Source organism: Emiliania huxleyi, assembly GCF_000372725.1.
Source record: "Emiliania huxleyi CCMP1516 unplaced genomic scaffold EMIHUscaffold_338, whole genome shotgun sequence".
NCBI classification, from domain to species: Eukaryota; Haptophyta; order Isochrysidales; family Noelaerhabdaceae; genus Emiliania; species Emiliania huxleyi.
In genome coordinates this window covers 12,788-26,001 of record NW_005199460.1, presented here as the reverse complement: position 1 = coordinate 26,001, position 13,214 = coordinate 12,788, and the positions used below count along the sequence as shown (strand labels likewise).

The following is a 13,214-nucleotide window of genomic DNA, read 5'->3' as shown; positions in this document are numbered from 1 at the left end:
TGGCCTGCACAACCGCAAGGGCTTCCTTCTTTTTCTCTCCTACTGCGGCTGCCTCTCCCTGATTGCGAGCAGGATCCTCTTCCACTTCCCGCAGAGCAAATTGGCGGAGGGAGCAGCAGGCAACACGGCCACTGTTACGCTCCTCGTCTCGCCCGCCTACATGCTGTTTGCAGCGTGCGGAAGCTCTGATATCGCTGCTGAAGGCGTGCCCGAGCATGTGTGGCAGCATCAGTCGCCTGTTCTGGTCCAACTTATGCCTCCCGTTCGCAGACGTCACCGCCTTTGTAGACGTTGTCGTCGGCGGGCTGCTCTTTGCCTTTGCGGGATACCACCTTCGGTGCCTCGGGCGGCAGTAGAGACGCGTCGCGATGTCGCCACGGTCACTGGCGACACACCCCCACGCGCAGGTTAGTGATGCGAAACGCCACGACCCTCGAGCCCGATTGCACGCGCTTCGACGTCGGCGCGGTCGACAACTTGGAGCAGGTGTTTGGCAAGAGCAGGTTGCTGTGGTGGCTACCTGTGGGGGGGGAGCCGACCGTGGACGGAATCAGCTGGCCAACGAAGTAGAACTAGAAGTAGAGCAAATGAATGAACAGCAGACACCCTCTGGAGATGGGTAAAAAGGAGCAGGTCCCGCCCCGGTCTTTGTGCAGCTGCAGGGTTCTTTGTGGGGGTGGTCGGCGACAACACATATCTGTCATCTCTATAGTTATGATAATACTTTTTCTCTTTTGACTTTTTCTCTTTTGACCCCCCCGCTTCGCGCGCGCTACGACACGCAATTCGATGCTACTGAGTCCGCGGCCGCTTCGCAGGGGCAGCAGAAAGCAGATCTGCCTCTCCTCGCGGACACAGATGAGCCTCATCCTCACGCTCGCGCGCGCGGCCCTCCTCGCCCTCCTCCTCGCCCTCTTCGCCCTCCTCCGCGAACGCCCTCTCCGCCGCCTCCATCAGCGCGTCCGCCGCGGCGCGCGTCGCCTTGAGGGCGCGCATCTCCGCCGCCACAAGCTGCTCCGCCATCCTCCTCCGCCGCCGGCTCGCCTCGCTGACCGCCGCAGCACCCTCTCCCTCCGCGCCGCCGCGGGCGTACCGCGCCGCCGCCGCGCGCACGGCGCCGAGCAGGGCGTCGACGACGAGCACGGCGAAGGGCGGCTCCTCCTCCACCGCGGTCGAGTCGAGCAGAGGCGGCCGCCCCGCCTCCCCCCCCTCCCCCTCCCCGCCGCCGTCTCCGCCGCTCTCCGACAGCAGCTCGGCAAACTCGTCGGCGGGCAGCAGCATCAGCTGCACGACTGTCAGCAGCGCGTCTGGCAGCGGCTCCGCCTCGGACACGCTCACCTCGCCGCCGTACGGCTCGAGCAGCCGGCCGCACGCCGCCGCCTTCGCCTCCCACGCGGCGCCGACCTCCCACCCCGCCTGGAGATGGGCGCGCAGGCGCCGGCTCAAGAGGCGCGCGTGTGGAGGCGCGGCGAAGTCGCGTGAGGTTGGAGGGTTGCGGCCGCTGTTCGCGCGGACGGACGGGGAGGGGGACGGGGAGGGGGACGGGGAGGGGGACGGGGGCGGGGAGGAGGAGGGGGAGGGGGAGGGGAGGAGGCCTGCGCTCCGACCCCGTCGCGCGTCGCGGCCGCCGCGCCGAGGAGGAGACGGAGCGGCAGCCGGACCGAGGCGGGCAGCGGCGCGTCGCGAGGAGAGGACACGAACCCGTAGCAGAGCAGCAGCTGCGCATCGTCGAGCGCCTGCGGGGCGGGTCGCGGGCGTGTCGTGGCCGAGCCCTGGCGCCGGAGCGGCCGCTGCGCGTCTCGTCGCGCGCGTCGTAGGTGTGGGTGAGCTCCTCGCCAGCCTACGGGAAGAAGCTCGAAGAGGGATCCGGCAAGGCTCCGGCAGGGGGACCCTCCACCCGCTCCCTCGCTCCGCCTCGATCGGCCGCTCGGCGCTCATCGAGAAGAGGAGCGGCTCCTCGCCGCCCTCGCCGCCCTCGCCGGCCTCGCCGCCCTCGCCGGCCTCGCCGCCCGCGCCGCTTGCCCTCTCGCCCTCGGTGCCCACCACCACACCCACCACACCCGGAGGCGGCCGTTCGACGAGCAGCGCCGTGGCGGTTCCAGCCCTCGCGTGGTTGAGCATATCGATCGCCTGCAGCAGAGCACTGCCGCGCTTCCAACCCGGTCACGTGTACAAATCAGCGGCTCAGGGCATGCCTCGCTCTCCCGGCAGCATGCACATCTCGGCTGAATCTCGGCTGTATCTCGCCGGCAGCATGTACGGCCCGCAGCCGGCCGCACCGGCGTCGTGGAAGCCGCGCGTGCGCACGGCGGCGCACGCGCGCAAGAAGGCGCCGAGCGACGGGTCCGGCCACAGGTCTGGGTGCTCGCGCACGACGCGCCCAATCTGCTTATCGTACACCAGCCGCGCCGCGCCGACGAGGTCGCCCGACGCGTCGCGCAGCCCGGCGAGGTGGTCGTAGACGGCGGTGCCGCGCAGCCGCTCGATCTCCACCGGCGACCAGTTCTCGAGCGTGTCGTACGAGCGGGGCAGCAGAGAGAGGTACGGCGCCCACGAGGAGGCGTCGCCGAGCGCCTCCTCTCGCATGAGCACCAGCGCAGTGCGCACCATCGGCGACATGGCGCGCGCCTCTGCGGGCAGCCACCTCGACCAGGAGTCCGACTCCTCACAGGCGCACACCACGGCCGAGCGCGGAACCCGCAGCAGGAGCTCTCCTTTGCGGATCGGCGCAAGCGCAAAGACGCCACGCCCTCTGCTCGGGTGCTCGCCAAAGAGCTCGAGCTCTGGGTGCACGTGTGCGCCGCGGTTCGCCAGCCAGTCCACCAGGCGGAGCGTGGCAGACGAGCGCTCCATGCATAGGCGGAGCAGTTCTTTTTCGCGGGCCCCGGGCGCGGCAGTTGGCGCGCCGAAATTCTTTTTGGGATGCCTAACCATGAATAGTGTTGCGTGACTGTCTCTGTGCGATTTCGGGCCCGGGGTTGTGCGTTTATATGAATACAATTCGAAGATTTGTTTTATCGTTTTTCACTGCGCCCTTCGGCTTCGCTGTTCATTTGCGAGATTCTCCCGCCATTCTCTCGAGCCATTCTTCCTTCCTCCGTTCAGATGTAATTCGCCCGCTTTTCAAATACATTTTGTGGCGCTTTCAAGAGATTTTTATCGCAAATTTAGTGCTCTTCATGGCAGTTTCATGCAGAGCGCATCTCTCTCTCTCTCTGTTGTGCGAGGCGTGAACCGCGCCATTCGCTCTCACCTGGCAACCCTGTCTGCGCGCGCGTGAACAGGGCTCCAGGCCCCAAATTACGTGTGAGTGTTAGAGTTGTTTGGATATTGCAGTTTAAGGCAAGCGCGCCTTATCCTGGCTGGGTTCCGGCGTGGTCGGGAGCCCTCTAGGAGCCCTCGACTCCTCGGCGAGGGGCGAGCTCTTTCCTGCCTCAATGACATTGCAACAATGAGCGACGCCGACCCCGACCCCGACCCCGACCTCCTCGCTACTGACTTGGCACTCCCTCACGCTCACCAACGATATTGCTAAAAATCTCTCTCCCAACCATGTATCCCTCTCACTCTTGGAGCTGGCGGCGGTGCATGCCGCAAGCTGTCTGTCTGGGCTGCGAGTTGCACTTAGTCCAGGCGGCCTGGCAAGCTGCGCTGTTGCACTCTTCAGCACTCAGAGCTGCTCGGCATTGATTCCCTCATCACGAAATGTGGGATCTGTGGAAGCCAGATCATGGTCCTTATCCTAGCCCGCGACACTACTCACTGGGCGGTGCGGGTGCTTAACAGCAGCAGTGTTCCTGTCCATAAATTGGCTTGAAGGGGCTTGAATCTAGCGTCGGTGCGGTAACTTCAAGGCAAACCGTGTCGCCGAAGAGCGGAAAACATGTTTGTGAAACGCGGTTCAATGTTGTGTAATGGTAAAGATGTCGAGCCAAAGCTGTCGACGCCGAGTTCGGCACCCGATTCGCCCCAAAACTGAAGGAGGGGGCGCGGCTCGGAGATGGCAAGGCACGGCGAGTGCAAACGTGCGGCTATTATGACGCGTTTAGGGGCTCCAAAACCTCCTTTTCAGTGGTAAGCGCCACCTGGCACCTTGCGCCGTGCCCCCCAGCCGCGTGTGCGATCGCCCACGGATCCGGGGCGGGGGATAGGAGCCCGAAACGTGCACGCAAGTCTGCTCGGCGGCTCGTCAGAATGGTTTTTCAAGCATTGTTTGTGATTGTGTCATCGACATCGTGTGGGTGGGCCGCGCCGAGTGGTTCCTAGCGTGTGAGTCAACTCTTAATAGAACACTGGCACTCACAGGTACACCTTAATAGAAATCGCATCTAGCCCTCCTGGATGTGCGGTTACTGACTGCACTCCAAGTGCCCAAGTGCTCGTGGTGAAAATTTTCTTTCGGGGCGCGCTCCGCGCGGCGCTCGGAGCCCGACTCCTTGAGCAGCGTAGGCGCTGGTTCGCTGATGCGCGTTCGCGCTTGGCCGCGCAGCCTGCCCCGCAGGCAGCGGCTCTCCCGAGCGCTCTCCGCCGTCGCCGGCGGCCCAGTAGCAGAGCTGCTGCTGCCACGCGTGCACACGGCCCTCTCGCGCGACATCGGCGCCACGCCAGGCCAGCGGCTCGTGGTCTCCGTGAGCGGTGGCTGCGACTCGGTGGCTCTGCTGCACCTGCTGCTGGCGCTGCAGCCGCGCTGGCGGCTACGCCTGCACGTGCTGCACTTCAACCACGGCCTGCGCCCTGAGTCGGGCGACGAGGAGGCCTTCGTCCACGCACTGGCGGAGAGGCACTCCCTGCCGGTGCACGTGCGGCGGCTGCCGGCGGGTTGGCGGGAAAGCCAGCCGGGCGGCATCCAGGAGAGGAGCCGGGAGTGGCGCCGCGCGGAGAGCCTCGCGCTGCTCGACGAGCTCGACGCCGCGGGTCCGCCGCAATTCTCCTCAGCCGACGCCGACTTTGCGGACGAGCCCGGTGCCGCGTCACTCGTGGCGCTGGCGCACCACGCCGATGACCAGGCGGGGGCGGCGGTGTTGGGAGGAGGTGGAACGCGGCGCGTGTCTGTCACGTGCCTCGGCGTGGGTAGGCGGAGACGGTGCTCCTGAAGGCGCTCCTGGCTGCCCCATCCTCAATTCTCACTGAGGAATGGTGAGAGATGAGTTGACGGTGCTCCTCAAAGGCGCTCCGTGGCTGCCACCTCAGCAACCTGCGAGGGATGGAGTGGCGCGCGGGCCGGTTCGTGCGGCCGCTGCTCGGCGTGCGCAAGGAAGAGCTGTCCGCGTACCTGGGCGCGCTGGGCGAGGGCTGGAGGGAGGACGCCACGAACGCGGAGCCAACCTACAAGCGGAACCGCATCCGCCTGCAGCTGCTGCCTCTGCTCGAGGAGCTCACCGGCGGGGGGCTCCTCGCGCGGCTCGGCGCCGCGAGCGAGCAGTCGGCGCAGCTGCGCGAGTGGCTCGACCAGGCGCACGCCTCCAACACCCCGCTCCAACACCCCGCTCCAACTCCGACTGCCCGCTCCAACTGCCCCCCGAGCAGGCGCACGCCGCACACGTGGCGGCAGACCCCGCGTGGGCGCGCTCGGGAGGACGGGCCCTGTCTGTCGCCCCGCTCCTCGCCGCGCAAACGATGGTGCAGGAGGAGCTGCTGCGCCGCCATGTCCACGACACGTCCACGACATGTCCGAGACATGCCCCACAGGTGCAGGAGGAGCTGCTGCACCGCCTTGCCCGCGGCGCCAGCGTCGGCCGCCTCTCCCTGACGCGGGACGCGTTGCGGCGCGTCCGCGCACAACTGGCGCGGTCGGGGCAGGAGCGCCTGTGATAATCTTCTCCTTCTCCTTCTCCTTGCCGTGCCCTGTCTTTTTCTCCCTCTCTTTCTCACTGTCTGACTCCTTCCCCGTCTCCTTCTCCCTCTCCTTCCCCCCCCCCCCCCCTTCCCCCTTTCGTCTCGTGGGACATAGCGTGCCCTCGGCGTCCACCTCTCGCTTCGCATGCAGCGCCCCCTGCCCCCCCCCCTCCCCCACCCCACCCCCCACCACACCACACCACCACCACCACCACCCACCCACCCACCACCCACCCCCCGCGACGCCTCCGCCTCCGCCTCCTCCAGGAGTGGGTGCTCGAGCTATCCGGCGGCTGGCTGCTCCGCCGGACGGGCGCCACGGTCTCCATCGCCGGCGCAGAGGTGGCAGCCGCCGAGCCCGCAGAAAAGGGGCACGTGCCGCTGACTGCCTCTGAGCGTGACACGACTGCTGTACAGGCGTCGGTCGCCGAGCTCGCGGTGGGCGAGGCTGGCGTGCGGCTCCGCCACCCCGCGGAGCTGGCCGTGCGGGCGGGGGTGGCCAAAGGGCCGCGGGCCGAGCTGCCGCCCGGCGCGCTCGCCCTCCGCCTCGGCGGCCTCGGCAGCGAGCGGGAGCTGACGCTACGCGAGTGGAGGCGTGGCGACCGGTTCCACCCGCAGGGGCGTCGGGCGCCCGTCTCGCTCTCGCACTTTCTGCGCGGGCTCGACGTGCCGCTCGACGAGCGGCGGCGGGCGCCCCTCCTCTGCCTCCCCAACAGCAGCACCGTGGTGGCCGTCTGCAGGCCGGCGCACGTGGGCAGCGGCTTTGAGGTCGCGGCGCCGTCGCCCGGCGCAGAGGCAGCGGCCGAGGAGCCGTGCCTCTGGGTGCAGATTCTGGACCAGTAGCTGAAGCTCCTGCGTTTAAACGTAGCCCGTAAAAAAGACGGAAACATTCTTTCATTTGCCTAATAAATCAATAGAGCAGTCATCTCCTTATTTGCCTAAAGAAAGAAAGAAAACACACAACCCAAGGGAGGGATGGGAGGACGGCACGCCGCCACCACACAGGGATTTTAAGGAGAGGGGTGTGATGCGCTAGCCGTCGCCCACCCTAGGGAGTCTGCCTCTTCCTATCTCTCTTCGCAGAAAGAAAGAAAGAAAGAAAACAGACAACCCAAGGGAGGGATGGGAGGACGGCACGCCGCCACCACACAGGGATTTTAAGGGAGAAGTGTGTGGTGCGCTATCCGTCGCCCACCCTAGGGAGTCTGCCTCTTCCTATCTCTCTTCGCAGTCTCTCGCCGATTCTCGCTGCAACCTTCATGCCACCTCGCGGTCGTCCCACCCTCGTCGTTCTCTCCCTTGTCACTTCCTCCTCTGTCGCGTCGTTCTCTTCTGCCTCGTCCTGCGACGCCGCCGCCTGCCGGTCCCTTGTTCTCGCGGCTTCTTTCGCCTGTCGGCGCAACTCCGTCCTCCTCGCGGCGTATCCTGGCCCCTCGAGTCTATCGAGCTCCCCTCGCGCAAGGACCACATTTCTGACTCCCACTCCGATCATTTGCCTACAGGTCATGTTGTTGCTCAGGTCCACTCTCTCTTCGAACACTCGTGCCTCTACGGATGATGCCGGCGCTGGGGTCCCCTTCGGATGCATCGTGACATCTGACAACTGGATTTCCACTGGTTCGTCCTCCTCGGAGTCATCTTCCCCGTCCTCCTTCCGCTCGGCTCTTCGCTCGGTACGTTCGGTGTGGCTCACCCTCCATGCCGTGAACAGGCGCTTTATCCACCCTATATTCTTCTCTCGTTCCTCTGCCCGTGCCTTGGTCTTGTCGTTGTTTCGCACCCATGTCTGTATGGCAATCGAGGCTGCCTTCCCCACTACAATTTATTTGCCTAGTGTCGTGCGAGAAACCACGAAAAATTCTTTTATTTGAAGGACGCACTCTTGGCATTCGTATTAAAGACGATTAGACGTGGTATTAAAATTCATTATGCTCGCGAGGAGCCAGCCAGACATTAAAACTCACTCTTACATTCGTAATGGAGTGCAGTCATCAACCTCACGTCCAGGGCAGAGGAGCTGAGGAGCGCACCCAGCGGGCCGGATGATCGGTATCGGCTTACGGGCTAGAGAGCCCTAGCCCCGGGGGTGCGCGTTCGCAGGGCAAGGGCCGTAAAGTAAACACGGGTCTCCGAGGGTTGGCTCTGCGCTCCGGCCAGGTATGGCATCACAGATATGGTAAATAAATTAAATAATAGTCAGTATATATGTGGTAGTGACGTATTAAAATTTATTATGCAGCCAGTAGAGGAGCCAGTACATGATTATGATTAAAAATTCATCATTTACATCGATTAACGAGTTGAGATGGTATTGGATCGTATAGGAGCCCTGGAGAGACAGAGCTGCGAAAGATATTATATTGTTATGGTAGGCTGCAACACGCACTTGGAAGCACTTGGAGTGCAGTCGGCAACCTCAGGGGCGTCCGTTGTGTCGCTTGCTGCGCCGCAGGCCGCCGGCGGGCGCGTCTCTGGCTGGAGCGGCTCGCTTCGTGCCGTTGGAGCACCTCGCGGCCACAAGGCGTTTGACATGAGCCGAGTACCCGGTGCTCGCCGCGTCATTCTTGGGCATGTGCTCCATCGACCAGAGCAGGGCATTCGTCACCTGCGCATCTGTTAGCCCAGAGAGCACCCGCAGCAGGTGCCCTTTTGAGGAGGGAAGCTGCGAGCGTCCATTAACACTCACCTTCATGAAGCCCGTGAGCTCGAGGAAGAGACGCCCCAAGCAGGACGCAAACATGCATTGCGGGAAGAGACTCGCGAGGGTCGCAGTAGCCTTGTCGACACGCCCGTTCATCGCGTAGTCCTCCAAGGTAGGCGATGCGGGCGCGAGCGCGCCGTGGGAAAAGCTGGCTGAGGCGATCGTGTGGCACGTCCCTCGGATGACGCCATCGCGGTTTGTTGCCCTAGGGGCATGGGAGACAATGTCGACGGGACCCGCCTTCTGCCGTGCGGCCTCAAAGGACTCAAAGACGGACTTGAAGCCTCTCTCCCCCCGCTGCAGGGTGCACACGACCTCGCCGTCGCAGGGGCTGGTGGGGTCGGGGGCGCGACGGCAGCTGGCGTGCCATGTGCGCAAGTGAGACCACGCTTGCTGCGGCGGGAGGTCGCTCGTTCCCGCGTCGAATAAATCGATGTGCGAAGGCGTACTGAAGCGTGCTGGCCCAACAGGCTTCGTGGCCACCGTTTCTCCAAGAAATGTCTCGCGCTGGACGGGCACGATTGCCGCGAGGGGCAAGAGCTTGTCGCTCCAGGCCTCTGCGCGCCGCGACGTTGACGCTTCCTGCTGCTGTCCAAGCCGGTGAAATAGTGTGTGCCTGTTGAACGGGTCCTCCCTTGAGAGCCGCAGCCGTAGACAGCAGGGCGCCTCGGTGGTGCCCGGGAAGGCTGTCCGCACGCACTCCGCTGGGATCAGCGCGGACGCGGCCTCCACCTGCTGCTGACCGCCTGCGCACTGCCGCAGCAGCTGCGCATGCCGCTCGCCGATGGCGGATAGAACCGCCCCATCCCGCGTTCCAGCCAGCGACTTCGCCAGCGGCTTGCTCTGGTCCGGTACGCCTAGGTTCGTGCTCGCAGCGGGTGACTCCCAATTATCTGAGAGGCAAGCGGCGCGTTGGGCCGCCGCGCCCTTTGTCTTCTGGTTCGCGCGGACTAGGAGCGTGGCGTTGGGGTCGTCTGAAGCACGAGCCGCCTGCAGGAGCCTCAGCCAGTCCTCGACGGACCGCGAGACGAACCCCACGCCGCCCTCGCCCGTGTCGTAGACGAGGTACCCGTTCTTGCTCTTCTCGTTCGACGGATCGAGCCCGCCCGAGTATTCGAGCCGCTCGTAGACACCCCGCTTCCTTTGAGTCGGGAGGATGTCACGTTGGTAATCGCCAAAGATCCTCGCAACGACGGGCACCTCCTCTTCGGTGCAAAAGCCGGCGAGGGGGCTCTCGAGCCACTCGTGCGGAGCACCGACGGTGCAAAGCCCGGCGTTGGTCATCGCCGATGCGTGCTTGCATAGAGCTCCCACGTCCCCGTCACGCACCATCGCGCTCTGCAGAACGGCGGGCTCGAGATCGTTCCACACCTCCCGGCTGCGGACGTCGGCCACGAGCGCATCGTGCTTAGCACGAAGCTCCGCATCACCGCCCAGGACGTCGAAGGAGACGACCCACGGCTCGCCCTCAGTTGAAATGATTGCCTGTGTAACTTTCTCGAGCACCAGCTCGAACGCTCGGTCCTCTTCGGCTTTGACGGCTGCTCTCGCCGCTATCTTCTCCGCTGAGTCGCCGCTTTGCGCCTCCCACACGGTGCCCTCTTGCTTCTCGTCGAGGCAGATGAAGCCAATCTGGAAGAGGGTGGCGGTGTATTGGAAGGCGCGATCGCACGTCACCTCTGAGAGGAGAGCCCACGTGTTGTTCGGAATCAACTCAAAGCCGACCTTTGAGCGCGGATGCGGGCGCCCTTGTCCGTTTGAAGGCGCGTCGGGAGGCATCGTTGAGCCGGCCGCTGCCGGAGCACCGTCAGAGGCTCGATGGCACTGCTGCGCACTCCACTCTGTGGACGCACTCTGGTTTGCACGAAGCTGCTCTCCGATGGCACCCTGCTGCGCAACGTGCTCGTCAGCGCCCGCGACATCGAGCTGCATTCGCGACATCTCTGCCCCCGCTCCACCGCCGATGGCATCGAGGGCATCGAGGGCAGTCGCGGGTGGGGCGGCGGGTAGGGCGGGGGTGGAGTGGCTGGGGGCGGAGGGGCCGGCGGCGGCGTTGAAGATGGCGCCGGCGAGGGCGCTGCTGCTGAAGGGGACGGGAAGGGGCGGACTCGAGGTCGTGCCGTTGTGGGGTACCGTTGATGGAGGGCCTCTCCTAATCAAGTCGTTTTGCGAGCGGGCGGGTAGGGCGGGGGTGGAGTGGCTGGGGGCGGAGGGGCCGGCGGCGGCGTTGAAGATGGCGCCGGCGAGGGCGCTGCTGCTGAAGGGGACGGGAAGGGGCGGACTCGAGGTCGTGCCGTTGTGGGGTACCGTTGATGGAGGGCCTCTCCTAATCAAGTCATTTTGCGAGCGGCGGCACCCTTCTCTCGGAGGGCCGGCCCGTGTGCTGTAGAAAGCCCACAACTTGGCACGTGACCTGCGGACCGCAGCGTCTTGTTCTTTCGAAGCTCGCGGTACAAAATCTGGCATCCTCTGCTCATCAGGACAACGCACGTACTCCACCCATTCGTTCTGTGCCTTTGCCCACTCGCCGTCCGGTCGGCCGAGAAAGTCCGTCTTCCGGGGACGCTGCCGCATGAGAGCACTGGCAGATGCGACGCTCCCGAGAAGGCAGTAGAGCGCCGCAGCCAGCTGGGGCCGATATGCCAGACAGAGGAGGGCAAGCATTCTGGTGGGCCGAAGCCCGAAGTAGCGAAGATGCCAGAAGGACGTTCGTACGCTTACTAATCGCACTTGCCAATTAAAGCTCGAGTCCCGCACCTGCGACAGAAAGTCCAAACCCTAAATTGGAGAATACACTCCCCTCGTTTCCCTCCCGCGCCGCTTTCGGCGCGCTCGTTTTGCGAGCGTATTTTCTTTTTCACATATTGCATAAAGTGTCTTTCTACTTTCAACGAGAAACGCGAAGTCAGAAGACGAAAGATACCTCAGACGACGAACCGACCCTGTGCGAAGGTAGCACACAGAACGCACCACCTACCATTCTGGACTCCCCCTCCCCCCCCCCCACAAGAGGCAGCCTCCCGTCAGGCTGCTGGTCTTGTCGCTTGCGTACGGCTCAGGCGATCCCCCCCCCCCCCCCCCCCTCCCCCCCCCCCCCCCCCCCCCCCCCCCCCTCTCCCCACACCCCCCCCCCCCCCCCGCCCCCCCCCCTCCCCCCCCCCCCTCCCCCCCCCCCCCCCCCCCCCCCCCCTCCCCCAAACCCCCCCCCCCCCCCCCGCCCCCCCCCCCCCCCCGCCCCCCCCCCCCCCCCCCCCCCCCCCCCCCCCCCCCACCCCTCCCCCCCGCCCCCCCCCCCCCCCAACCCCCCCCCCCCCGGCCCCCCCCCCCCCCCCCCCCCCCCCCCCCCCCCCCCCACCCCCCCCCCCCCCCCCCCGCCCCCCCCCCCCCCCCCCCCCCCCCCCCGCGACCCACCTCCCCCCCCCCCCCCCCCCCCCCTCCCCCCCCCCCCACCCCCCCCCCCCCCCACCCCCACCCCCCCCTCCCCCCCCCCCCCCTCCCCCACCCCCCCCGCCCCCCCCCCCCCCCCCCCCCCTACCCCCTAACCGAAAAGCTGATCGAAGGCTGTGATCCCGCTCTATTTTTTTCTGCCGCCTCCCGCCGCCGTCCCGCCCTTTTTTGAACCACACGCCGTCCTTGAGCGAATCCCACATGAGCGCGCAATCCCGCGAGGGACGCCCCGCGGCTCGACCAACAAACAAGGGTCCCGTCCCCCGCTCTCAAGCAAACCCGAGCAACGCGTTCCAACGTACAGCTCTGCGAACTGCGTGTGCGCTCACGTCACACTCTCACGCGCAGCCCGTGCAGCCCTTGCCACCCACGCACAGGCCGCAGTAGCAACTCTCGTGCATGTGCCTCGGGACCATGGTGGTGGGCTTGACGGCAAAGACCACGCCGCACTTCTTGCACGCGTGCCAGGTGCGAGGGCCGTCGCCGATCGGGCCGCTCATGCCGGAGGTGTTGCCACTGGAGTTGCCCGTGGGGCGTGAGCCTGTGAGCAGCGGAGATTCGGAGGCGAGGTGGAGGGAGCGCGTGTGGAGGGAGCGTGTGGGGCGACACCTCCGAGCTCACCGGCGGCGGCCTTGCGCTCGCTCGACTGCGCGATCGCCTCCCCGGACACGCCGGCGGCGCGGCGGGCGGCGTCCGACGACTCGGATCCTGAGAGGAGGGCCCCACGCGAGGCGGTGGCGATAGGGTGGTCTCGGCGGCGGAGGAGGAAAGGGGTGGGAGAGCGAGAGGGCGGCAGAGGCGAGGGTGGCGGCGGCGGTCGTGAGCAGCTCACCGCCGTGCATGCCTGTGGCAAAAGAGAGGAGGGGGAGGGGGGGGGGGGCAGGGGGGGAGCCTGCACACCGCGGAGGCTCTGCTGCAGGGGCCCGACGCCCTGGCCGCCGAAGGTCGCACCGCGCTTCTTCTGCTTCTTGACCGCGTCCGAATCCCCGGGCAGCACGCCGCCCTGTTTCTCGATCGAGGCTGTGCCTGCACGCGGAATCCCTTGTGGAGGAAGCGCGTGTGTTTATGGAGCCCGTGTGGTGGGAGCGCCAGAGTCCAAGGGGGGGGGGCCCATACCTGATGCGGACTCCCGCTTCCCTGTCAATATTTGAAACAAGAGCCCGCCCTCGGGATGTCCCCCTCCCCTTCCCAGGGGCTTTTGTGATTTTCGCCAACGATGGGGGGCTTTTCT

The 13,214-nt window shown here is 65.8% G+C and overlaps 3 protein-coding genes across 3 annotated transcripts in view; 2 read left to right on the top strand and 1 right to left on the bottom strand.

Annotated features, from left to right (window-relative positions):
* EMIHUDRAFT_241639 (hypothetical protein) overlaps positions 1-570 on the top strand; it is a gene marked incomplete at both ends in the record, with an annotated part of 1,142 nt that extends 572 nt beyond the window's left edge. The window contains 3 exons of the mRNA XM_005773465.1: positions 73-133; positions 204-337; positions 408-570. Coding sequence (XP_005773522.1) covers positions 73-133; positions 204-337; positions 408-570 — 358 coding nt within the window. The remainder of the gene's footprint in view (positions 1-72; positions 134-203; positions 338-407) is intronic.
* A 202-nt stretch (positions 571-772) lies between these two features.
* Positions 773-2,934, bottom strand: EMIHUDRAFT_241638 (hypothetical protein; the record flags this gene model as incomplete). Its single annotated transcript, XM_005773464.1, has 5 exons — positions 773-845; positions 1,247-1,416; positions 1,608-1,736; positions 2,044-2,130; positions 2,308-2,934. 5 exons carry the CDS (start codon positions 2,932-2,934, stop codon positions 773-775), a joined length of 1,086 nt encoding a protein of 361 aa, XP_005773521.1.
* Positions 2,935-4,194: 1,260 nt separating this feature from the next.
* EMIHUDRAFT_241637 (hypothetical protein) lies at positions 4,195-6,678 on the top strand (the record flags this gene model as incomplete). The annotated part of the gene is made up of 5 exons (XM_005773463.1): positions 4,195-4,235; positions 4,502-5,083; positions 5,191-5,541; positions 5,730-5,769; positions 6,103-6,678. 5 exons carry the CDS (start codon positions 4,195-4,197, stop codon positions 6,676-6,678), a joined length of 1,590 nt encoding a protein of 529 aa, XP_005773520.1.
* Between the last annotated feature and the right edge of the window lie 6,536 nt (positions 6,679-13,214).